The sequence below is a fragment of the Euleptes europaea genome, chromosome 3 (genome assembly GCF_029931775.1).
Source record: "Euleptes europaea isolate rEulEur1 chromosome 3, rEulEur1.hap1, whole genome shotgun sequence".
Lineage (NCBI taxonomy): Eukaryota > Metazoa > Chordata > Lepidosauria > Squamata > Sphaerodactylidae > Euleptes > Euleptes europaea.
In genome coordinates, this window is record NC_079314.1 from 35747156 (window position 1) to 35773352 (window position 26197).

Here is a 26197-nt window from a genome sequence, read left to right on the forward strand (position 1 = left end):
TTTTGGGACATGATTTATAATGAAATAAGATTGATTATACAGAACAATATACCTAAAGCACCAGAGATGATGTTGCTTAGTATGATACTGGACTCTATTTTGACGCAAAGATCATTTTTACCTTATGTCACCACGGCTGCAAGATTGACTTATGCAGCTAAATTGAAATAATCGGATATTCCAGATAAAAAAGATTGGATACAAAAAATGTTGGAACTGGTGGAAATGGCAAAACTTACAGAACTGATAAACCAAAAAGATAATATGCAATTTGTGGGAGAGTGGGAGGCCTGGAGAAATAACTGCGAAAATGAATTGCAAATGGGGAAGTTTGAGGGTTATTCTTTGATCTAATCAGTTTTATACTACTTTTAGGAACGACGCAATATTAGTATATATAGTTACTACAATAATTGACTATGTGATAGATAATAGATAATTGGAATATATATATACATGAAGATATTTGATTTGATTTAGACATAAATATATATTTACATGAATATAACGATAGAAGGATTAGAACTATATTCAAAAGAGTATACAAATTTATATTGAGATTGACGGAGATGAAGGGGAAGTCTTATGTTTAGTTTAAATATGTTTGTATTTTCAACAATAATTTACTATTTTTATTTTTTATTCCAATGATCTTTAATATTGTTGATTTAAATATTTTGGAAAAAATAAAAAAATATTATTAAAAAAAAGGATGCAGCGACTATCAGCTGAGATGGCTTTGAAGGCAGATGCATAGAGGAAGATAGGTCTACTGACGACCATCAGCCTCAATGGCTAAATGGAACCTCTGTGTTCAGAGGCAGTGTGCCACAACTCCAATTGCTTTGGCCTCTTGCGTCTGTAAGCCTTGTGGGGGGCATCTGGTAGGCCATGCTGGGAAACAGGAGCCCTGCTGAATCAGAACAATTAGTCTACCATCCTATGTTCTTAGGGATGTGGAGGGCTCTCGGTCTATGTACTGGCTCAAAAAGGTCACTCCACTTTGAAACAGTTTGACCCAGATACTGAAGCCAATTCTCACTGGGTCTATACTATAATAGTTTAAGAGTGTGCTTTATTAAAGGAAAGAGACTGCAGAGTTATACCACTGTGGATAGGACATATGATCTTTTTGCTGCATTTTGTTGCTGTACTGTTTTCCACTGATATAGCATTTTTCTCTATTCATATTGCTTCCTAATATGCTATGCTTATTTAGATTTCCAATATGCTATGCTTATTCAGTCCTCATACATTGCTTATCAGATGTCTTTCCATATTTATTTAAAGCACCTATTAGCCACCTTTCTACCCTGCAAAACTCAAGGCCGCTTACAATGGAAATAAAACAATTATTATTTTTTTAAACCCACATAAAAGACCACAATTTAAAATCTCAATTAGGACTGCCAGTCAATAAAAACCAAATTAGTCAAATGCAGTCCTGAATAAAAGTGCCTTTAGCTGCCTCCTGAAGATCGAAAGTGAGGGGGCTGCCACCGAAAAGGCCCCCTCTTGTGCGCCCACAAGACGAGTGTCTTTCATTGGAGGGACACTCAGGAGCCCCTCAACATCGCATCAACTTTCATTGAGACTCAAAGCGGATTACACAGTGTGAAAGGTGGAGTATAAAAATAGTGAACTAGCAAACTCCCAGTATGTGGCAGCCACAACAGCTCTTCAGTAAAACTGGTACATTATACAGGCAGAAGCTGGCCAGTCCTGACTGAAAATCTTTGGTTATTTACTGAAAATGAAAAGCGGGTTCTGAATTCAAGAGCGGTTGGATCTGGCTCCTGCCTCCCCTCCACTCACCATGATGGCGATGTAGTGGCGTTTGTGATAGGGCAGCGGGCCGTCCATCCGCAGGAGGAGGTACTGAGTCTTCCAGAAGCTGGTGAGGTATTCCGGATGCAGCCCCATCACCATGGTAATGTTATCCACTCTGCCCGTCGAAACGAAGGCCTCAATGAAGAGGCGCCGCTGGGCACTCTCCGCTCCTTCCTGTAGGATCTACGAGTGGTGGTGGGGGAAACAATCCAAACTTTAAGGGACCCGCCTTTATAAAGCTGTCAGATAAGCTTCACGTACATATCTCTTCAAAATGGAGACAAAAATCAATGGGGCATCAGTAAACCAGTGTGGTGCAGTGGTTAAGAGCAGAGGTTTGGAGTGGTGGACTCTGATCTGGAGAACCGGGTTTGATTCCCCGCTCCTCCACGTGAGCGGCGGAGGCTAATCTGCTGAACTGGATTTGTTTCCCCACTCCTACACAGCTCTCTCAACCGCACCTACCTCACAGGGCGTTTGTTGTGGGGAGGGGAAGGAAAGGTGATTGTAAGCCACTTTGATTCTTCCTTAAGTGGCAGAGAAAAGTCGGCGTATAAAAACCAACACTACTATTTCTTTTTCTTCTTGAGAGACCTGGTGACTCATTTCAATATTTGGACCCCACTTTCTTCCTCAGGCAGCTGACAACAGTTCTCTGCTCTTCCATTTTGTCCTCCCAACCAGCCTAAGAGGTAGGTGAGGCTGGGAGTGTGTGACTGGCCCAAGCCTCCATGGCAGAGTGGAGATTCGAACCTGGGTCCCCCACATCCTAGCCTGACGCTCCAACCACTAGACCATGCTCCCTCCACAGGAGACCCCTGCATCTCCTCCACAAGTGTGCGTGAGAGAGATGGAGGGGGCTGCTGAAGAAGAGTCAACATAGCCGGTTGAAAGTCTCCATTTCGAACCGCAATTTGTATACTTAGCCGACTGATGCAATCCTGTTGTTTGTTCAACGCCCTGTCCAGAAAATGCCCCTCTCTCCGCCAGCCCGGCCCATCGCACACCTCCCGGCCATGCCCCCTCAGCAGGGGAGTTTCAACCATCACACGCAGCTCTGGGCTGCCGGATCAAGAATCCCTGCCTCGTGACGTCTGTTGGAAGCAGAGGGTGTCCCCGCAGCCAGCATCCGAGAGCTGTCCAGGAACACGGCGATAAAGTTTCCACCCGGCCGGCCAACGGCTCTACGGAGCTCTCGGGGAATGAAGGGGGTGGCAGAGAAAGTGGCACCAGGCCAGGGGAAGGAGGCGGCAGCTGCCAGCCTGGGCGGGGGGGGGGGGAAGAGAGGAACACCCCAGCAGAACATGCGAAGGCAGGGCAGCGTTCCTGCTCAAATGCCAGAACCGTTAAGGCGGTTAGTCACACACACACCCCGCCAGAAGGTGCCTCCAAGGCACAAAAGAAAAGTGGTGGAATTTGACAGGTGTAGGAACACGGCTCAGAGAGGTAAATCCGCACGGGCTCTTGCGATATGTTGTTTGTGCACCCAGGCGGGGAAGGTCGCTCGATAAACACGGGAGATGACGCCACTGCAGGACAACGCTACCACATGGGTCAGCCGAAGCATAGCCAAGGATCTGATTGCAGCAATAACCATTCCGTGCAGAAACTCCGGAGTTGGCTCCCCCCTCCCCGCCCCTGGGAGGGAGGACGAATTAAGTAAACACCTTGCACGCCTCCCAATGTAGCAGCCTGAACACCCTGATCTCGTCACAGCTTGGCAGTTAAGCAGGGCTGGTCACAGTATTTGACTAGGAGACCACCAAGGAAGACTGGGGTGGCTATGCAGAGGCAGGCAGTGACAAACCCCTCGGATCCTCTCTCAGCTTGAAAACTCCACAGTCCTGGGGTCAACCGTGAGTCAGTTGTTACTAGACGGTGGACAATTATTACGATGCCTCCCAATCCGCCACTGATCACCTGCTCTCTTTCAACCCTTTCAGAAATCTTGGAGAAAAAAACAAAGTTCCTCCTTTGCTTTAGGTAATATATTTATACCCTGCCTTTCTCCCAAGTGAACACATGAAACTGCCTTATACTGAATCAGACCCTCAGTCCATCAAAGTCAGTATTGTCTACTCAGACTGGCAGCGGCTCTCCAGGGTCTCAGGCGGAGGTCTTTCACATCACCTACTTGCCTAGGCCCTTTAACTGGAGATGCCTGGGATTGAACCTGAGACCTTCTGCATGCCAAGCAGAGGCCATACCACTGAGCCACATTCCCACCCCAAGTGGGGACCAAAGCAACTTCCAGCCTTCTCCCCTTCTCCATTTTATCCTCAAAACAACCCTGCAAGGTTGGTATAAGCTGAGTGTGCAAGATAGGCCCAAGGTGAGCTTCTCTGGCGCATTTTACAGAGGAAATATTAATTCACTTAGGTGGGTCCTCTCTTTGTTGCCTACTGGGATGCCAGTCCTAACAGTGCCAATCCTACATCAAGGTACTATAGTCTAAATCTCATTTATTTCAATGGACTTTAACTGGAGTAACTTTGCATAGGATTGCACAGCAAAAGGCCCAATCTTCCTAGAACACACACATATGGCAGGCAAAGGAGATGGGAAGGAAAGGGTACTACATTTTTCCACCCTTTCTCAACAAGAAATCTAGCATGTGGATCTAGGAACTGGTGTAGCGTAATAGAAAGCAAGCTATAAACCAAGGTTACCAGTTCAAATCTCCACCACGAGCTTGCTAGGACACCATCTCCATTTAAGGGGGAGGGATAAACTAGGGGGAGGGGGATAAGTTCTGAACTGCTGTTTATAACAGTACAGTTTTCTGTCTTTCGTAGAATATTTTTAACTTAAATTTGTTATTTTATAATTATAGTTGTGCACGCCCATTGTGAGCTGCTTTGAGCAACTGAGGAATCCTAAGCAGGGCTACTCAGAAGTAAGTCCCATGTTATTCAATGAGGCTTGCTCCCAGGAAAGCATCCTTAGGATTGCAGCCTAAATAAGACATGTCTTGCATTAAATAAGCATAGTGTCCTACCTTACAGGGCTGTAGTGCAATGATGTGAAAACACTCAACACCAACAAATCTCTCAGTGCCAAGTATTACAGGTTGAGTATCCCTTATCCGAAATTCTTGGGATCAGAAGTGTTCTGTATTTTGGATTTTTCCATATTTTTGGAATATTTGCATATACATAATGAGATATCTTGGGGATGGGGCCCAAGTCTAAACACAAAATTAATTTATGTTTTATATACACCTTATACACATAGCCTGAAGCTAATTTTATACAATATTTTAAATAATGTGGTGCATGTGGGACACTGTGGGGAATCTGCTGCTGGCCAACCGGCCTACACACATGCCATCTTATTATCCTTTGTGGGTTCTCAAAAAAGTTTTGGATTTCAGAGCATTTTTGATATTGGAATTCCAGGTAAAGGATACTCAACCTGTACTAGGCTTTTGACATTCCTATTCCAAAGAAGCATTTTTAAAGCACCTCCTAGCAGTTTCAAAATATGTTTTTAGTCCTAATAAAAGGTATTACATGGATTTTGGTTTTGCATTTGAGTTTGGAGTAATAGGGCAACTTTTTCCCCCTACTTGCTGAACATTACTGATTTTTCTCCTGGGAGACGACAATACTCATTAGGAGATGTCTTATCCAAGCTGACCACCAAACTTTTCCAGAAATTACACCTTGTCATAAATTTAACTCCCAACTTCAAAAGTGACCACAAGATCTTCCACACCTGGACAGGACAATTTATTTTATTACTTTTATTTACAAAATTTATATTCCACCTTTCTGCTCTTACAAGCACCACCTAGACAGCTAACATGATAAAACATAAAATTACATTATTAATCCATTAAAATAAACCTCCCTCCCAAATACACTTTAAAGAGTTTTTTTTTAAAGAAGTAAAATGCATATAAAAGAGTTAAAATACATACAAAACATAAAACATTGGTTAGGACAAAGGAATCATTGAGGGAATGCCAAATGAAACAAAGAAGTCCTCACCCACTTGTGTATAGGGTTGCCAACCTCCAGGTACTACCTGGAGATCTCCTGCTATTACAACTGATCTCCAGCCGATAGAGATCAGTTCACCTGGCAAAAAATGGCCGCTTTGGCAATTGGACTCTATGGCAACCCTACTTGTGGAAGTCAGAAGCAGATGGGGGCAGACAAATCTCCCTGGGGAGAGGGTTCCAGAGCTTAGGTGCCATGACTGAGAAGGCTCTCTCCTGGATTGCCACCTGCTTAATCTCAGAGAGTGGGGGTATACCTGAAGCAGGGCCTCCAAAGATGACCACAAGGGTCGGACAGGTTCATAAGAGGCTACCGTTGCAATTGTTACCCCAAGCCCAGTAGAGAAAGAGAGTATCATCACAAACCAGGCAAACTCACCTCTTCCACGGGGATGAAGGAGCTTGGGCCTGTTCCCAGCTGCCGGGGGATTTTTATCCCTCTGTCCTGGGGAAAAAAGGAAAGAGGCATTGAACAACTCCCATCTCACACCCACCCTCTGCTAGGAGGGCTTCAAAGGAAGAGTCTCCACCTGCCCAGAGGACGTCAGCCAAAGGTTTCATATTACCCCCTTCCCAAAAAAAGCAAAGCGACAGATTGAAAGCAAACAGCCCAGGGTGAAAACTCACTGCTCCGATTCTCAGCCTTCTGCTGAGGAGATGTCTTTTCAAGCACAGCCTCCCTAAAGCCACCCGCGGCCAAATCCCCTCTGGAGGGATTGCAGCCGCCACACCTGCCCAGAACTGGTTTGCCCAGCAGGAGTGCTGGGATTTTCCACCCACTTGCCTGCCCCTCTGATCCTCAGTTGCGGAGGCAGCCCGGAGGGAAAGAGAAGGACAGTTTTCCCAGCCCCCTAAAAGGAGCTATCAAGGTTGGCTGGAAGGACGAGAGCCGTGATCCGCTGCCTGATGAAACCGCGCAGCCCAGTTACAGGGAGCGACGCTTACATCAGCGGAGTATGTTACATCGCCTCTTTCCCTGGGGCAGGAGGGGTTTCTATAACCTCGTTTCTCTTTCTGGTTCCAAGGACCTGGCTGTGCCAACGCAAACAGCCAAGGGTGCGAGAGAGCAGAACCAATCATGGCTAACAAATTCCATGACTAAGCAAACATGAAAGGCAGGGGGGAAAGGTAATCCCCCCCCCAAGTTTTTTTCTGTCTCAAAGAGTTGAAAGCTAAAACAAACATAAATCCCTGATCTAACTAACAGGGACCCACCAAAACCATCTTCTACCCAACATATACACACATTGAAGCTCTGATAATCAGGGATCTGGTAAAAAAAATTGGATTCTGCAGGAGGAAACTTTCTATAAAGGTAATCGTGTAGAAATTTTAATTGCCTGTGAAAGTGCTTAGGCTGCATTATTTTCCCTCTCCCTTCACAATGCATTGTTTATTGTATGTATTGTGCAGTCTTTATCTCACGCCCCCCCACAACCAAAATGTGAAATCCAGTTTATTGGATCCTCTAATTTATGAAATCCAGGCTAGTGGATTTATTATACTGTTCTGATTTTATTGGCCTGTCATTATGTAATCCAGTTTTCAGTAAATCTATTGTACTGGCGTCTAACACACCGTTCGTATAACTTTGTAAGCTGTCTTGAGTCTCAGTGAGAAAGATGGACAATAAATGAAGGCAATAATCAATCCCTGCCCAGCCCTGCCAACGGAAGTTGGCTCATCTTACTACCAAGCAAGGTGGGTTTTGAAAGAGCTATAGAATAACTATGGGCATCTTCCCCACCAGAGCCATACATATGCCTTTAATCCATGAGTTATCAGAACACAAAACAAATTGTGTGAAACGTTTCGCTCTCTTTAAAAAATGTTTCTAGTCCTCATGACTGTGAAGATGAACAATGTGGGTCTTCTCGGGGGGACGGGGGACCACAATGAACCAGAACACTTTTTCATTCCCCAAGTTGAATTGGATATGATTCAGCAGCTTTGTTTGATCTGTTTAGCAAACAAAGCACCAAAAAGAAGTTCTACCATTAATTCATTCGGGTAGTAGTTAGTGTTGAAATAGCAGGGTAGTAGACCATAACACATAAGGAAAAGAATCCCCCCCCCTTAAATTGCCAAAAAGTAATTGAACTGAGATATTTGATTTTTAAAAGTTGGGGATAATTATCTTTACAAGAAAACACATTTTTATCTCCCCCTTCCTCCAAGGAGCTCATGGTGTCATACACGGGCCTCTCTTCTTCCATTTTAGCCTCACAACAACCCTGTGAGGTAGGCCAGGCTAAGAGAGCGGCCAAAGCCACCTAGCAAGCCTCACGACTAAGTGGGAATTCAACTCTAGATCTTCCCTTCCTAGGACAGCTACACCACATGAACTGTTATGTCAGGACCAGCTTCGAAACTACACAGCTCAACATTATCATGCACATTCATTATGAGGATATCAAAGGCATGAAAAGTGTAGGTCACATGAAGAGAAAGCCATCTACCCCCACATCACTTGTGGATAGGGTTGCCAGGTCCCTCTTTGCCACTGGCGAGAGGTTTTGGGGGTGAAGCCTGAGGAGGGCAGGGTTTGGGGAGGGGAGGGACTTCAATGCCATAGAGTCCAACTGCCAAAGCGGCCATTTTCTCCAGATGAACTGATCTCTATTGGCTGGAGATCAGTTGTAATAGCACGAGATCTCCAGCTAGTACCTGGAGGTTGGGGAGAAAAACGGCACCTCTGTACTCGTACCAAAAGGTTTAGAAAAACAGTACAGGAAACTGTATATACACAAAGCTGCACTATGTGATGTACTTTACTGACGTCTGATTGCTCATACTTACCCTGTGTGGGAAGGAATGATGAATATGTAACAGCACTTTTGTATTAAGGACTGAAGAAAGATTTCCACTACTGTGGATCTGAAACGGCCGTATCCATCGATGATTGTGGCTCTATATGAACTTTACACAAGGATTACAATATTAGCATTCATTTGGTACTCAGTTGAGACCTTTGGAACTTCTTCTATATATTTGTGGTACTCAGTTGAGACCTTTGGAAATTTCTCTACATTTTTTGTGTGAACTGTACATATTGTATATAATTGTGTTGTATATATGTCACGTATATGGTCTATGTTTCACCTCAGTACCTGGAGGTTGGCAACCTTACTTGTGGATACAGGAAGCTCTTGACCAGTACAGATTGAAATATCACTGGCCCGAGAGATGGCAAAAGAGGATTTCCAATGTTAGGGGGCAGAACTCAGATTCCCTGAGTAGCAGAAACTCCTCCCAACTAATTATTTACAAACCCTGAAGTATGCAAACTGTACAAAAAGAGAAAAAAGAAAGAATTTCATCAGCAATTCCAGGAAACCAAGCTAAGACAGCTAATATTCTTTTAATTAGAGCTAATAACTTCCCAGAATTCACACACAAGAAGCGACAGTCAAACTTTAAACAGAACGCCTACAGTTCATTTCTTTCCTTCGGCTCTATACGTCTCCCTCCCCCCAACCTCAAAACGCTCCAGCATGCCCCATAACCCTTAGAACAATAGGATAAAATAGACCAGCCCTTTCCCTCATCTTACAAACAGGAGTTGAAGTGACTTATAGGTATTTGTACAAGGCCACCTCTGACAGGTTCCTGCTGGAGTGGAGACTTGAACTCAGAACTTCTCACCACTATGCCAGACCTGCCCTCACACATAAGATTATGCCACATTTATGGTCATTCAGAACCAGGAGCCAGAGTTTCCCTACTTTCATTTCTGAGGTGGATCTCACAAAAGTGTAATTGCATCCAGTACTAATAGGCGAATGTAGCCACAACCAAGTCTTATGTGTGTGTGTTTTTAATGTGGCTGGCAGACACAGAACTAAGACACACACAGGCAAATTCTTCACTTTTTTTAAGCCTTTGGTATTTATTTGAGGAGTGTGAAGTGAACAGACCTTGGGTTCATAAACAAAAGCTAGAATTTATAAATATTACAATAGTTTGGCAAACACCAACTTTGGGACTGTTACCCCATTGCTCCACCCACCCACCCCCATTAGCTTGCTGGAGGTAAAGTGTAGATGACTGGAGAAGGCAATGGCTAAACACCCCGTAAACATAGTCTGCCTAGTAAACATCGGGATGCGACATCACCCCATGGGTCAGTAATGACCCGGTGCTTGCACAGGGGACTACCTTTACCTTTTTAATCACCTTACATTTTCAGGGGTCAGTCTATTCAAGCTATGAATCACAAGTCTCTGGTTTAAACCTTGCCTCTAGCATAAACCTTAGGCAAGCCATAATCTGCAACATGCGGCTATTAATACTGGCCTACCTTATAGCGCCGTTGTGTCACAGCAATATAAGGCACACAAAGTGCTTTGAACCCGCAAAAAACAGACAATACATAAGCATTTCACAAAGGATTACTGCTTAACAGCAATAAGCAATAATAAAGACATTAACAATACTGCTTATTAAGATTCTTATAAATAGTACGCCAACAATGGAAGCAAAGCGTTTTGACCATTTTTTTTCCTGAGGTCTGGGAATGGAAAGCATTAGCCAGTTTGCTAGCAACGAAACTGCCTTAAAAGCAAGTCTAGTCTAAGCCCATCCTCCTATTAACACACAAGCGGCTGCAAAGAGAGAATATCTGTACTGAATCAGTCTGAAGAGGCTCTACCAGATCAGCACTGACCATAGGGTTGCCAAATTCCAGGTACTATCTGGAGATCTCCTGGTATTACAACTGATTACCAGCCAATAGAGATCCGTTCACCTGGAAAAAATGGCTGCTTTGGCAACTGGACTCTAAGGCACTGAAGTCCCTCCCCTCCCCAAACCCCACCCTCCTCAGGCTCCACCCCCCCAAAATAAATCTCCAGGAATTTTCCCACCCGGACCTGGCAACCTTAACTGACCATCCTAGCTCCTTCCTTCATGCCCCCACACCCAATTGCCTCAATGGGAAAAGCAGGGGACAGGGACCCCTCTATCATTCATATGCTCAGATCTCACTAGAAGCCCCTCCCCAACCAATAGAGTCAGCAATCTCCAAGTGGGGGCTGGGGATCTCTTGGGATTACATGATCTCCAGACAACAGAAATGGTTCCCCTGCAGAAAATAGCAGCTTCAGAGGGTGGACTGGATGGCCTTATACTCTGCTGAGGTCCCTCCCCTCTCCAAACCCTGCCCTCCCCAGGCCCCAACCCCCCAAAAATCTCCAGGTATTCCCCAAGCAGGGGAATTGGCAACCCTACCAACCACCTGTTCAAAATGTACATTATACTTTTAACTGGTGTCAATATTGGTTTTAACGTTGCTACATGCCACTCTAATCTGAGAGCCAAGTTTTTGGGTGAAATGACGAAACACACAGCTCTATTTAAAAAAAAAAAACCCTGAAATTTGCTAAAAGGCCATTAGAATTCTCAATTTCCCACCAGCCCCGGGGAAGTGGGGGATAATCCCCCAGGAATTGGGCCCTATTTCTCGCAGTATTCCCAATTCCTCCCCAGGTCAAATATTCTTTATCCCCAAAATCTTCAAAACACGCTGATTCTTGGATGACACTTTAAACACACAGAGAGCTGACCACAAGCCAAGTCCAGAGGCACACACCAAGGACTTTGCCACAGGCTGACCTTTGCCACTCTTCCCCCCCCCGCACCCCCCCCCCACACACACCTTACTGGCTCAAAAAAGGCTAACTCAGCGGGAAAATAAAGCTCTTCCAAACCGTTGACTCTGCAAACGCCTCTCCGACCTCAGCACACAACAAGAGCTTTGATAAAGAGAAGGCAATCGCCGGATTGCGGCAGGAAGAGAGGCAGGATCCAGAGGTCAGGCCTTGCGCAGGGCACAGGCGAGAACCAGCTCCTGTTGCCAAGGAGCTAGTTAAAGGGCAGAGCTAGTTAAACTATATTCCACGATCACCAGAGGCTCGAACAAGCCAATCGCAGCTCCGGACCGCTAACCACATCCTTCCACCGCAGCGCTGGAAAAGTTCCTTTAAGAAAAAGCTGGCAATTAAAAGCAAGGCGGCTCCTAATTTAGCATTTATTGTTTAATGTTTTTACCCTCTCTTTTGGTTCACAGAGAAAGAATAGCAGCTTGCTTTTGGTTTTTACTGTTAGCAGCCAACAGTAAAAACCAAAAGCAAGCAATACCACAAAGAAATAAAGGCTGCAAAGGCAAAATCACAGTGACTTCCTTTCAGGGCCTGTTTGGCCTCACCTCCAAAGGCCACTGAAATAACAAAATTCAGTAGCACCTTAAAAAACCCACAGATTTTTCCAAGGTATGAACTTACTGAACTATTTGTATCTGACAAAGTGAGCTTTGATTTACAAAAGCTTATGCCCTGGAAAATTTTTGTAGGTCTTTAATAAGGTGCTATCGGACACCGATTTTATTCTGCTACTACAAACTAACGCATAGGGTCACCAGTCTCCAGGTGGGGCCTAAAGATCTCAGAGTTACAATTGATCTCCAGACTACAGAGATCAGTTTCTCCTGGAGAAAATGGCTGCTTTCGAGGGTGGACTCTATGGCATAATACCCAGCTGAGGCCCCTCCCTTCCCCAAACCCAGTCCTCCCCATGTTCTACCCCTGAAATCTCTAGCTAGTTCCCAGTCTGGAGTTGGCACCCCACTAACTCAGCCACCATGTGGGCCTTTCATAGGAGACCACTGCACAACTCTGGAGCCATGGCAGAAAAGGCCCCGCCTCACGAGGCTGCCAATCACATCTCCTCTGACGGAGGGGCACAGAGGAGGGGGCTCAAAGTCAACCTGAGTGGACAGGATGGTCCATACTCAGGGCTAGTGTTGCAGAAAGCTCTCTGAATCAGCTGTGATCTGGGATCAAATCCTGCTACTGGCACTAAGTCCCTCTTAGACCTCTGCCCCCTAAGAACAGCGATACCGGGATATTAGTAGAACTGTTGTAAGGATAGCAACAAAATAATGTGCAAAGCTGTTTTATCACTGGAAGCACTATATAAGTGCTAATCATTATTATAAGGGAGGAAGTAGGGTATAATTAGGGCTGCCAGGTCCCTTTTCGCCATCGGTGGGAGGTTTTGGGGGCAGAGCCTGAGGAGGGCGGGGTTTGGGGAGGGACTTCAATGCCATAGAGTCTAATTGCCAAAGCGGCCATTTGCTCCAGGGGAACTGATCTCCATCAGCTGGAGGCCAGCTGTAATAGCAGGGGATCTTCAGCTAATACCTGGAGGTTGGCAACCCTAGGTATAATTCATACCCTTCTCTTTAAAGCTTCCCTAGCCAGCGAGGCTAGTGTAGAACTAGAGACCCAGGTTAAAATCCCTGCTTGCTATGAAACTTGCTAGGTGACCTTGGGACAATCTTTCTCCCAGCTTAATCTGCAGGGCTGTTGTGAAAATTAAATGGGGAGGGGAAGAGATCCATATGTCCACCATCTTGAGCTCTTTCGAAGGAGGGCTGAGTAAAAATGTACTAAATGAGTTACTGAAGCTTTGTCATTATATTTAGTAACGTTTGATTATTTTTTTGGTTATGTTGTTAATTTTTTGGTTGTGTTGTTACTGTTTCCTTAGTACTCTTCTCTGCAAATACATTTAAATTTTTAAAAAATAGTGAACTGGTTACCAAATAACAGCAATAAATGGTTTTGACCAACTGACAATTTCACACAATTGCTTTGAGCTCCCCCCACCCCCTTCTCTGAAAGAATGGGGTATACCATCTTTAAGAAATGAAGATTTTGGCCAGCAAGTTTACCAGTGATTTTGACAGTAATGCAAAGCTCAAGCAAGAGGCCAATGATAACCAATGAGAGGGAAGATAGTAGGGAGCCAAAAGCCATTTTAATAAGAGTCAAGAAACAGTGTGGTGTAGTGATTAAGAGCAGCAGACTCTAATCTGCAGAGCTGTGTTCGCTTCCTAGGGTTGCCGGGTCTCTCTTCGCTACCAGCAGGAGGTTTTTGGGGTGGAGCCTGAGGAGGGCGGGGTTTGGGGAGGGACTTCAATGCCATAGAGTCCAATTGCCAAAGCGGCCATTTTCTCCAGGTGAACTGATCTCTATCGGCTGGAGATCAGTTGTAATAGTGGCAGATCTCCAGCTAGTACCTGGAGGTTGGCAACCCTATCGATTCCCCACCCCTCCACGTGTAGCCTGCTGGATGACCTTGGGCTAGTTACAGTTCACTCCAAACTCTCTCAGCCCCACCTACCTCACAAGGTGCCTGTTGAGAGAGGGGGAAGGGAAAGCGATTGTAAGCTGCTTGAGACTCCTTATGTAGAAAAAAGCAGGGTATAAAAACCAACTTTTCTTCCTTTTACTCTAGGGTGACTCAAGTAAACCAGTCAGAAAAGTACACAGGGCTATATCAAAGGTCTCAGATTGTAAGTGCCACATACCCAAGACTACCTCCTCCTGCCGTGCTGAGTTCCAGATGAACTAATCACTGCTCTGTCCCAGACAGATCAATACTCGCAATCACCAACATTACGTACAATTCCTTCCTTGCCAACAAGCATACGCATGGAAATATCCCCCTCATTCCCTCTCCAAAATAAAACAGGAGTCCACTGGCACCTTAAGGGATAAAATAAATGTATTCCATAGTAAGCTTTCATGAGTTAGAGCCCACTCCATCAGATGCACTGGAGTGTATTTCCATTCAGTTGATGTGTTTATATGGCAACTGGGGGGGGGGGAAATCCACCCTTTCACCTTTCTTTGTTGCTTAACTCGATCTGACCACTCTGAATCACAAATCCTCACAGACTGGTGAAGTGATAAATCCACTGTTTAAATGATCCTACTGAGAACAATGAGAGTTGCAAAGGAACAGAAAGCCATAAAAATCAGCCCTTGTCCGGTGGTGGGATCCTCCAGAGGACTGTCCTCTACAGAATGTGGATCCTCCACAGATCTCCTGACCTACTTCCCAGGCTGAGAGAGTAAACCCAGGATTGCAACAATTTATCTTTAAAAGCATCGCTCCCAAAATACATGTTTATTCATTCCACATCTAGGAACCACAAAAGGAATTCAGAATGCCACCTTCTCCATAACCGGCGCATCAGGGTTGTATCAGTCTCAGATTGCTAAACGTCCATGCAGTGCTTTAAAATTAATCCACTGGTATGGAACACACTTACTTCACAAACATCATGACCCTCGGCTCTAAACAAATGGATCAGGCTACATTTTGGAGGGGTCACTTCTGCAGAATCCATAAAGGGAAGGATACAAACATTTGACAGCAGATCCAGGAAAGCATCCAGTTAGGAGGTAACTCTCGCTGGTAGGCCAGCTTCCTCAAGCATCTGTGTCTTCTCCAAAGGCTTCCGAAAAGTGACAATTCACTTCTCAAAAGAAGCCGCTGTGACCGAAGAAGGCGTTCTCAATTCAGAACTGTCAATATACCCCCCACCCCTGGTTAGGACTCTTCTATGCTCTCAACATCATGAGCTTCCTGGAGCATGCTTGGTCCTGGCCGGCTTTTTAAACATCTCCCCCCACCCCAGATTATTTTAGGAAGTCATGTTCCTGCAAACCTGGCAAGTCCTCCAAGCACTTCATGCTAAGCCTGCGCCTGACCTGGTTTTGCTGCTTCCACATGAGCTAGCCATTTTGCTATTTGAGTGGTTACTCTTTCCGGGAATCCAAGTTCGAGGATGCTCACCTGCCCCTCGGGCAGTCGAGCAACCAAGCCAATTGCCGCCAGAGATCCCATATCCCTTATGACTGCCTACAGGCTGCAACTTCAAACCAGACCAACCACTCGTAATCTTGTGGGCTCTGAACATGCAAATAAAGACTCCATCCCACCCTTCCTGCAAGGCAGAATATATTTTTCTTCCTTCCCCATTCAGCCTCACAACCACCTTGCGATGTAGGTTAAGCTTAGAGGGCACGGCAGGCCCAATGCCACCCAGCAAACACTGGGGCAGAGTGGGGATTCAAACCTGGGACTTTGAGCTCAGACTCCAGGTCTCTAACCCCACTACATGGTTAAACATTAGAAAGAACTTTCTGACAGTTAAGAGCAGGAACTGGCTCCTTTTAGCCTCTGAGTCATGGATTTGCAAACTTATTGAGCTGGTGAGCGCCTTTGGAATTTTCAGAAAAGGGTAGTGGGCAATACCACAAAATGACTGGCATGGGAGAGCAACCACAAAAAACACACTAAACAGAGCATTTCTGAATGGATGCTCCCTCTTGGCAGGGCCACTCTGTCCACTAAGCAAATTTAGGCAACCGCCTAGGGTGCCAGAGGTGGAGGGGCGCCAATACCAGCCTTGTTGCTGCCCCCACCTTAGGGTTGCCAACCTCCAGGTACTAGCTGGAGATCTCCTGCTATTACAACTGATCTCCAGCCGATAGAGATCAGTTCCTTTGGAGAAAATGGCAGCTCTGGCAATTCGACTATCCCATTGAAGTCCCTCACCAAACCCCGCCTTCCTTAGGCTCTGCCCCAAAAACCTCCCGCCGGTGGTGAAGAGGGACCTGGCAACTAGGGTTACCAAGTGCCTGGTGGTGGCGGGTAAAATCCGGCCAATTCATCGGGCTGCCCGGCACTGCGTGCACATGTGCACACACACGCGCGCATGCATCACGCAGACGCTCTGGCAATCTCAGATAAAACTCTATGGAAACCATAGAGTTTTGGCCGAGATCGCTAGAGAGTCCGCGTCACACGGAGTGCGCACACGCATTGCGCACCACAGCCCTGGAAAGCTCCTGCCGGTGGAGCTACGGGGCCTGGCAAGCCTACCCTGCCTCCAGTGTTGGGGTCAGCTGCAACAAGCTATGGCACCCCTGGCCCCAGTGGGTGGACCACAGTGACCCTGCTTCTTCCTGCCCTCTGTTGGGGGGAGGTCAGGGCCCTTTTTGCTTCCCAGTCAGCCCGTTGGGGGACATGGCACAGAGGCAAGCCATGGCCCTGGTGACAGCAGCGTGAGGGGGGGGCAGCTTCCCTGCAGAGTGAGAGGCAGGAGGAGGAGGATGGGAGGCAGCTTTTCATTTGGCCTGGGGTACAATAGGACATAAAAACATCCCCTGGGGCTCGTCCGGCCTCTTGGAAGTCTTCTGAAACATCTCCTTGTCCAATGAAGTGGAACAAAGCCCCGTAGCCCCCTTTTAGGGATCTCCAGTCTTGATTGTCACTTCACCCACTCAGAGGGAGCCTCAACTCGGTTCTGGCTAATAACGCATTCCTTACTTGGGAACCACAGCATCAGGCAGGGGACGAATCTCCAAAAGAGAGATCGGCTCTCCTTCCACCTACACGACCGTGGCTGCAACGCAAGACCTACAACGATCAGCCCCGATAACGCAGACAGATCTGCATGCCAGACATGAGGGAGCCTGTGGAAATCCATCACTCTCCTGTCCTTTCATCCCTGCCTACCAAACAGCCCAGCCAGGCAGACATACCTTGATTTTTAGAGCCTCCTCTTTGAAGAACGCCTCTGATCGTCTGTCATTCTCGACATGTTGCTTGACTGGCTTTCCCATCATCAGTGGCCTTTGGGCTTCCTGTTTTAACACCTTCTCCCGATTTAATAAGCCCGATCCCACCCACAGATCTTTACGTCACAATTCCCTGTGATGCAAGTTCCCCTTTTCACCAAGGGAAGAGCGTAAACACCCAGAGAGTATGACTTTGGCAAGCGGGCAAGTGGGTGGATCCAGACAGCTTTCCAAAAGTAGCATTCTCTGCTGGCAGAAATTAATCACACTCCTCCTGATATCTGATTAAACATAAAAGTTTTCCCTCTTCACAATAGCTGAACCAATTCTTATACACTTTGGGTCGAGGCTAGGGATGCCAGGCTCTAGGTGGGACCTGGAGACCCCCCAGAATTACACCACATCTCCAGACTACAGAGATCGGTTTCCCTGGAGAAAATGGCAGCTTTGGGGGGAGGGGGCTCTGTGGCATTGTGCTCCACTGTGGTCCTGGTCCTCCCCCGGCTCCATCCCCACATCTCCAGGAATAGCCCAACTTGGACCTGGCAACCCTACCTCCTCATACCTCACTGGTGGCTGGGGGAACCTGGCAACCCTAGTTGCGGCTCAGTGGTAAAGCATCCACTTGGCATGCAGAAGGTCCCAGGTTCAATCTCCAGTATCTCCAGCTAAAAGGATCAGGTAGTAGGTAGGTTGCCAGGTCCCGCTTTGCTATCTGAGGGAGATTTTTGGGGGCGGAACCTGAGGAGGGCAGGGGCTTAATGCCATAAAGTCCAATGGCCAAAGCGGTCATTTTCTCCAGGTGAACTGATCTCTATCGGCTGGAGATCAGTTGTAATAGCAGGAGATCTTCTGCTATTACCTTCTGCTACCATTTCCCCCCCTGCCTTCAAAATCATTTAAAGAGTCTGAAGGGATAAACTTTCTTTATAAATGAAACTAATTAGAAAAAGCAATCCATGTATGCATATGTTTGATATGAAAGTTTAAAAAAAAACAAGGGGTATATAAACACAAATTAAAACAGTTGGAAAGAAATCAAACAGATAATGAACAACCTTCCCAGACAGTTATCTAATTGACTGTGGTGTGTGCACGTTTTCTTTTCTAGAGTGAGGGGGAAGGCACTTGGTGGTGATTCTTATCATTAAGTGCATTTATATTGTGCCCTCCCTAGGAACTGGTGGTACCCGTTGGGTTCACAGTCCGTTTTCTGTCCAGGCACTGAACGGTCCCAATTCTGCTTAGCTACCACAAAGCTTCTGCCTTCTGGCTGTGTCCCTTCATAGCTACAGGGCTGCTGCTTTGCAATTCAAAATATATGTACCACTGCTCTGTGAGCTGTTGTGCGCTTCAGTACTAATTTTAAAAACTGTTTTGAATAAAATGACCCAGACTAACTCATGTTTACTCAATACATTTCTGTAGTTCTCATCAAGTGCTGAGAAGTGTATTAACCAAAATAAGTGAAGGTAAAAGTTGCAATCTCAATACCTGTATAAAGCCAAAGAAAAATGTCAATGGAAACAAGCAGCAGTCAGGCTAAAATGTCCCATGGGGGTTGTGGCAGGATGATGACATCAAGGGAATAAGAATAAAGGCAAGGGGTGAAACAAGCTTAGTTTGCATCTTTAAAAGTAGATCGAGGTAGAGCTTCAGAGGGACACAAGTGAGGAAAAACGGATATGAAAAATTGGTTGGGAAATGGGCTAGATGGGGAACAGCACTGAAGGCAAAAAGGGCGAGATGGGCAAGAGCGTAAAGATGATCCAGTAGAATTAAGAAAGGCAGCCTTTAATTAACAAAGTTATTTAGTGTGTTTTCCCTCAGGGTGGATTTGATTTAAATAAAATCAATTTAAATCACTAGTCAGTAAGACTAGATTTAAAGAATCGGGTTAACAGAGGAACGGGAAGTCTCAGGATTTGTGAGGGCAGGGCAGCGAGGTCATCCCTAATGGACGGAAAACTCATGCATAACTCCAAGGAACAACTGAGATGGGGGGGGGGGCGAACGTGAGTGAAAGTACCCATGCATAATTGACCTAAGTGTTCAGATACTTTCACTTTAAATACACCTAAGCTCAACTAAAATAATTCTCCCCCAACTAGAATACTTCTCCTCCCAACAGAAACTGCATAGTAAGTCACCCTGGAACAGTAGTTAAGTTTATGAAGTGGCATCCTCTGCAATAATTAAGGCTTATTAAAACTAATTAACCACAACAACATCCTCCTCTGGCTACAAGATCTACAAACGAAGGAGAACGTTATTGTTCGTCTAAGCCCGCAGGGCAAGCTGCCCATGGGGCTGATCTGATACCTAAGCTGTTGGATTTTGAGCATGGGAAACCATCTCGGCCTCCCTCGGAAAGAACCGGCGATGGGTACCTGAGTTACTGAACAAGCTCCGGTGTGCTGACTTGGATGAGTGACATTGCACTGAGCCACTCACGCTGAGTCAGGAATTGGCAAGCGCGCACTTGATAAGCAAGTCAGGAAAGGTTAAGCAAATTACATGCCCGTGCAGCAAAACAAACTTGTCATCATAACAAACTAAAAGAGGCCAGAGAGGCTTCCGAACTTGTTGCCAGCAGAGCCAAGCCTGCTGTCAGTCCACCAGGAACCCCCTTCCAAGTTGCGTTCAGCTTCAGGAACTGACTGTGCGTTGTTCGTGTTGAGGATCGAGACGGTCCATTGAGTTCCTTCAAGCCCCTCATGAGCTGAACAAAACGCCGCTTGCTGGGACAGCCAAACCAGGGGTTTGCCTACAAATCAGGATCCGGCTGCTTTAGAAACCCGATTCATAGGCAACAGAACAAGACCCAGTCTGACATTTCACTTGATTAGGATACCACAACAATGCAGTTCATTCCCGTTCACTATTTTTCCCCATCAGATGCTTTAAGTACACAAACAACTGGTTTTGTCACATACGTTTTCAAAAAAAGAGATCCCATCTCTATACTGTTTACAAGTTTCAGAACTTCCTGACATATCCTCCTCACAGAGGTTCATCTGTGACATCTGAATATCTTTATTGCAAGGGATGCTGAGTTCCAGTTTGAGTCTCTGAAAAGCTCCAGTGCAGATTTCTCCTCCTACCTTGTTGTCACCCACCCCCCAAATGCTCAGGCTTCTTCCAAAACCTCCTCCCCAATAGATAGGGTTGCCAGGTCCCTCTTCACCACCTGCTGGAGGTTTTTGGGGTGGAGCCTGAGGAGGAGGGGTTGGGGAGGGACTTCAATGCCATAGAGTCCAATTGCCAAAGCGGCCATTTTCTCCAGGTGAACTGATCTCTATTGGCTGGAGATCAGTTGTAATAGCAGGAGATCTCCAGCCCATACCTGGAGGTTGGCAGCCCTCCCAATGGAGACCAAAAACAGCTTAAACCATTCTCCTCCTCCTCTATTTCATCTTCACAACAACCCTGTAAGGTAGGTTAGGCAGACTGGCCCAAGGTCAGCCAGTGAGATCACCAGGTGGGCAGAGTGGGGATTTGAACCTGTATCACCCAGATACTAGCCCAACACTCTAACCACTACACTACGCTGACTCTCATTAAATAGTATTGGTCGTTCAGTGATTGCTTGAAGAGTGCATGTACATACTTTCTGTGCAAGCCAGCTCACTGCCCAGCTGAACTAACGCATCCAACTCATACGTAAGCAGGCACAGAACTGGAGTATTGAAGAAAATAAAGGGCAAACTAGGAAGCCACGGCTTGAATCTTGGATCTGTCCTGAACTCAATAGGCAGCCTTAGACAAGTCCCATGCTTATACTTCAATTTCCATCTCAGGTATTGGAGGAAGCATATTTACCCCCTTTTTGTGGGGCAGATCGTAGGAGGATCTGCAAAAGAGGATCTGCGCTCTATAAATGTAGTTCAATATTAATGGAGGTGTAATAGGAAGGAATAGTAGGATATTGTGCTATAACCATCATTTGCAACTTTATTTTCTTGTGTGGACAAACTAATTTGGGTCTGAAGATTGCTACAGCACACAGATAGAATAATACTCAACAATGAACAGATGTCTGGAAGGCCTAGTTCAGACTTGAACACATTGATCAATGTATTCCCCCCCCCCATCGCTTATAGCTGCTTAAGTCCTGCTCCACAAAACACATGTGTCCAGCGTACCCTGTCCTGTGTGACCCAAACAGACATTTTATCTTAAGGAATGAGCATACACGGCAGAGACCAAGGGTAAACTTGGGTCTCTGCAGACCACCATGCCATGAAAAATAGAGATGTGCCTTACACAGAGCAGGGTATGGGCAGCTTCCCACAATATCATGCTTGCAAACAGCTTCTTCCCTCATTACCTGCACAAATCACTTGCAGACAACATAGCAGATCAGTTCCTCTCCCCCTTCCACTCAGGGCGCTAATGTGTCTGACAATATTTTTTTTTGGGGGGGAGGCTTGCCAGGAAAAAAAAAACCAAACCTGAACTGTAAGCCAATAGCTCTGGAGGCTTTTATTTGCAAAATCACAATAAAATTGTAACTTGCCAGCACCAGCTCTTGAACAGCAACATTATCATGCTGATCAACAAAAGCCTGGAGTAAATAAGGAACTTTGTGGCTGAAGCCACAGAAGTGAAGCAAAATAATGTCACATCAGCGAATCAGTTTGGAAACTGAAGGAAGAGAAGACAGCTGGGCAACGCTATTGAGTAGAGGTTTGCATTCCACATTCAATCACAGACCCTGGTAGGCAGGGACATCAAAGGCCTCTTGTGGAATATCAAAGGCCTCCAGAGGGACATCACACCTCTTGGCATGTGCTATGATCCCACACAGGCCTGCTAATCCCATATAGAAAAGCAGGCTGCCTCTCCTGTTTAAGAGACTGCTGGGATTTTAAGATTTTCCCACAAGAAACACCTTGAGAGGGAAGAATGGCCACTATATCCTGAGATATCTGAAAGAAGAAGAATCTAAACTGGTGAAGAGTTCTCAATTTTATCAAAATCCCCCCCAAAAAAATTTTTTTGCCTAGCACTGTAATGAGAGTAAATTCGGCCTCTATTTGCCGGCTCAATTTTGAAGCCTTAAATTTTAACTTGGATTTTAAATCCAGGCTGCAGTTTGCCAATCATCTATACCTTTGACCATAAATGTATTGAAAACCATAACAGGTTGATGCAGGATATCAGACAATTTAATAACATTTATATGGCACTTTCAGCATGCAAAGTGCTTCACTCATGAGCTATTTCGCCATCCGTTCCAACAGCCCTGCAAAGTAGGGCAGCATCTACTCTCCCTGTTGCAGATGAGGCACCGAAAGACAGCATCTCAAATAAGGCCATCTACTCAAATTATGCAGAAGGTGAAATGCAAACCAGGGACTTTCCCCTTGATCACAGCTCCTACCAGCGACTGTAGTATAGCGCTTAAGCTGCCATACTAGGAACTGGGAGAATCAAGTTATGAATCCCCACTCGCTGAGCCATCTTGTGCCCATCGCTTTCAACCTATCCTACCTCACAGGGTGGTAGTTGTGAGAATAAAATGGAGAATTATGTTGCATACTGCTTTGGGTATCCACTGGGAAGGGAAGTATTAAATATATGATTATCTAAAAATTCTCTTAGCTGCTATATAGCACCGCCTCACGTAGTCTGATCACAAACCATAGAAGGATAAGGGTTATTTCACTATACGAGAATTAAAAGGCTAAGATTTTAATTTACCACCTCCTTCCCCACCCTGGTTTTTCCAAATTCTTCCTCTATTTGTTACTCCCAGCAATTATTTTCTTCTGATACCGTCTGTATAAATATAAAATCCTGAAAAAACATCAAGTTTGATCCTTTTGCAGCTTCTGCCCGTCACCCTTGCCCTCAAAAGCCACCCCCCAACCTTAATTTAAGAGAAGAAGGAATAGATTGCTTTTTGTTTGGCAAGCGTTATTTTCCAGCTGCCTTATTAACCTCCAGGCAGGGCTGTTGCGACACACTTTATAAGTAATTACCACTGAAGACTGGAAACTTCAATTGGTTCAAAATGCAACCTCCAATTTAACAAGCCAGTATGAAGCATACCAGGGCTTTCAGCACAGCACAACTCCTGCTATTTGTTTCAGAATGCAGTTCAAAAGATCGGCATGACTTTTTTTACAGCCGTGAACAGTCTACTTCCAGGGCCTATTACTTCACCATTACCTTTCCTGTTTATCTATATCAACAACTCTAAACCTCTTATTTGGCTGAAGGACAGGGACTTTTCAGTGGTGGTGTCCACTCAATAAACTCTTTCCCCACATAACGTAGGCCAGCTGGAGCTCCACCTTTAAAAAAGCAGTTTACAAAAAAAAGAACTTTAAAAACAGGCATTGGGGAACCTAGTTTGAACGCTTTTAACCATCAGCTGGAGGAGATCTACGGTATTTTTATTGCTCCTTTAAATCTTGACTGCTATGTACGAATGAATTTCTAAGCTCCGCCTTAAAGAGTGTTTGCTCATCATCTTGGAGGCTCTTTAGTTTAGAGCCCCCTTGGGTGGGGACGCTAGTGGAACAAATGAAAAAAATGTGTCTTCGGTGGGAAAAAGCAGCTCACTCATACAAGAATATGAACCAAAGTGTAAACTGGGGTCCTCCTGTCATCTGACTTAAGGGGATGGCACAAGGAAAGAGAGCAGAGGAACGGGGAGTTCAGGCCCTTGCTTGGATTGAGAGTTGTAAAATCAGGGGAAGGCTTTGCCAGAGCCTGGGCTGCTACTCCTGGAGGTGGGAGAGTGAAAGCCCTTGGTTCCTTTTCCATCTTCAGCGGAGTAAACCTGCAGGGGAAAGGCTACTGTGTTCCTATCACCATTGCCCCAAAGGTTCTCTGCACACACAGGTTTCTCATCTGCATCAACCTCCCTTGACTCAGAAGCATGAATTGAAAAGAGGAAACCAGCCCCACATAAAATGAACGAGTTAAAGGGGCAGTCCACTTTAATGATGCAATCCTACATGCAGTTCCCTGGGATTAAGCCCCCAGGAAACATGGAGGGGCTGTGGCTCAGTTGTAGAGCATCTGCGTGGCATGCAGAAGGTCCCAGGTTCAATCCCAGGCATCTCCAGTTAAAGGGACTAGGTGATGTGAGAGACATAAGAACATAAGAATGGGCCTGCTGGATCAGACCAAGGTCCATCAAGTCCAGCAGTCTGTTCACACAGTGGCCAACCAGGTGCCTCCAGGAAGCCCACAAACAAGATGACTGCAGCAGCACCATCCTGCCTGTGTACCACCGCACCCAAAATAATAGGCATGCTCCTCTGATACTAGAGAGAATAGGTATGCAGCATGACTAGTATCCATTCTAACTAATAGCCATGAATACCCCTTTCCTCCATGAATATGTCCACTCCCCTCTTAAAGCCCTCCAAGCTGGAAGCCATCACCACATCCTGGGGCAGGGAGTTCCACAATTTAACTATGTGTTGTGTGAAAAAATACTTCCTTTTATCTTTTTTGAATCTCTCACCCTCCAGCTTTAGCAGATGACCCAGTGTTCTGGTATTATGGGGGAGGGAAAAAAAACCTCTCCCTGTTCACTCTCTCCAAACCATGCATAATTTTATAGACCTCTATCATGTCTCCCCTTAGCCGCCTTCATTCCAAGCTAAACAGTTGCTCTAGTCCCCTAATCATTTTGGTTGCTCTTTTCTGCACCTTCTCCAGCTCTGTAATATCCTTTTTTAGGTGTGGTGACCAGAACTGCACACAGTATTCCAAGTGTGGTCTCACCATAGATTTGTACAAGGGCAGTATGATAGCAGCAATTTTATTCTCTATTACTCACCTAATTATGGCCAGCATTGAATTTGCCTTTTGTACAGCAGCCACACACTGGGTTGACATCTTCACCGAGCTATCCACTACCACCCCAAGATCCCTTTCTTGTGCTGGCAGCGACAGACCAAGAAAGGGATCTTGGGGTGGTAGTAGATAGCTCAATGAAGTCAACCCAGTGTGCGGCTGCTGTACAAAAAGCAAATTCCATGCTGGCCATAATTAGACGAGGAATAGAGAAACGGTGTTTTAGGAACAAGCAATACAGGTAGCACGATGTAGTAAGAAAACCCTGGGAGGCATTCACTAGGAGATTCCGACCCACCTCACAGTGCTGTTGAAGATAACACAGAAGACTGGTGCCCAAGGTTCTTGGAGGAAGAAACCCAGATCTACAATTTAGCCGTCCCTTCAGTAGGAACAAAAGGTTTGCAGCGAGAGGCAAGCCCATACTTGCCCCAGCCCTGACCCCCAGCCCTTTACGTCCCTATTAATGAACGGCGGACGGAAGCGAGGCTCGTTTGGGCCCACGCCGCTGCTCCCTAACCCGGCAGCCAAGCTTCAGAAGCAAGCGTCCTTGGAACTCCACGCCACTTAAACATTAGCGGGACGGATTCCGATATAGCAACCTAACCGTGTTTACTGGAAGCGATATCTCCTTGCTATTTTGGAAAGCGGCGAGGCAGACCTGTCACTGGCACGCCGGCCGTCCCATTTGAGGACGTCCGTCACCGCTGGTCGCACAAAGCAATCAGCCGTCTATATTCCAGCAGCCCCCTCCCGAACCCCCCCCCCGCAACTCTTTGCGGCTGATGCAACTACGTTTTAACATGCTCCGATCGGGAAAGTAACAGCAGCTACCCTTTCCGCAAGTATGCAGCAGCAGCTGAAGCGTCCTTGGCGCCCCCCCCCCGCGCCTCCCCCAGTTGCAAAACCCAGAACAAAAGTGCACCCGAAAGGACGTCAAAGGACAGGAGAGGACCCCCGACCCATAACCAAATCGTGGTTTTTTTAAGCGACAGATGCGAGAATTTTCTGCTTTACCTTTTTGCTACGGAAAGCTCCGCAGTTTCCGCAGGGCAGATAGCCTCCAACTCCGGAGCAGCCGCAGCTCTCAGAGTCTGCCACGATCATA

General features: G+C 46.0%; 1 protein-coding gene across 2 annotated transcripts in view; it reads right to left on the bottom strand.

The window, feature by feature from the left end:
* Positions 1-26197, bottom strand: part of SESN2 (sestrin 2) — a 37424-nt gene extending 11227 nt beyond the window's left edge. For both annotated transcript variants that reach the window (XM_056846214.1, XM_056846213.1), the window contains exons 1-3: positions 26107-26197; positions 6213-6278; positions 1816-2013 (exon numbers count right to left, since the gene is read on the bottom strand). In XM_056846214.1, coding sequence (XP_056702192.1) covers positions 1816-2013; positions 6213-6278; positions 26107-26196 — 354 coding nt within the window. In that variant the 5' untranslated portion in view covers position 26197. The remainder of the gene's footprint in view (positions 1-1815; positions 2014-6212; positions 6279-26106) is intronic.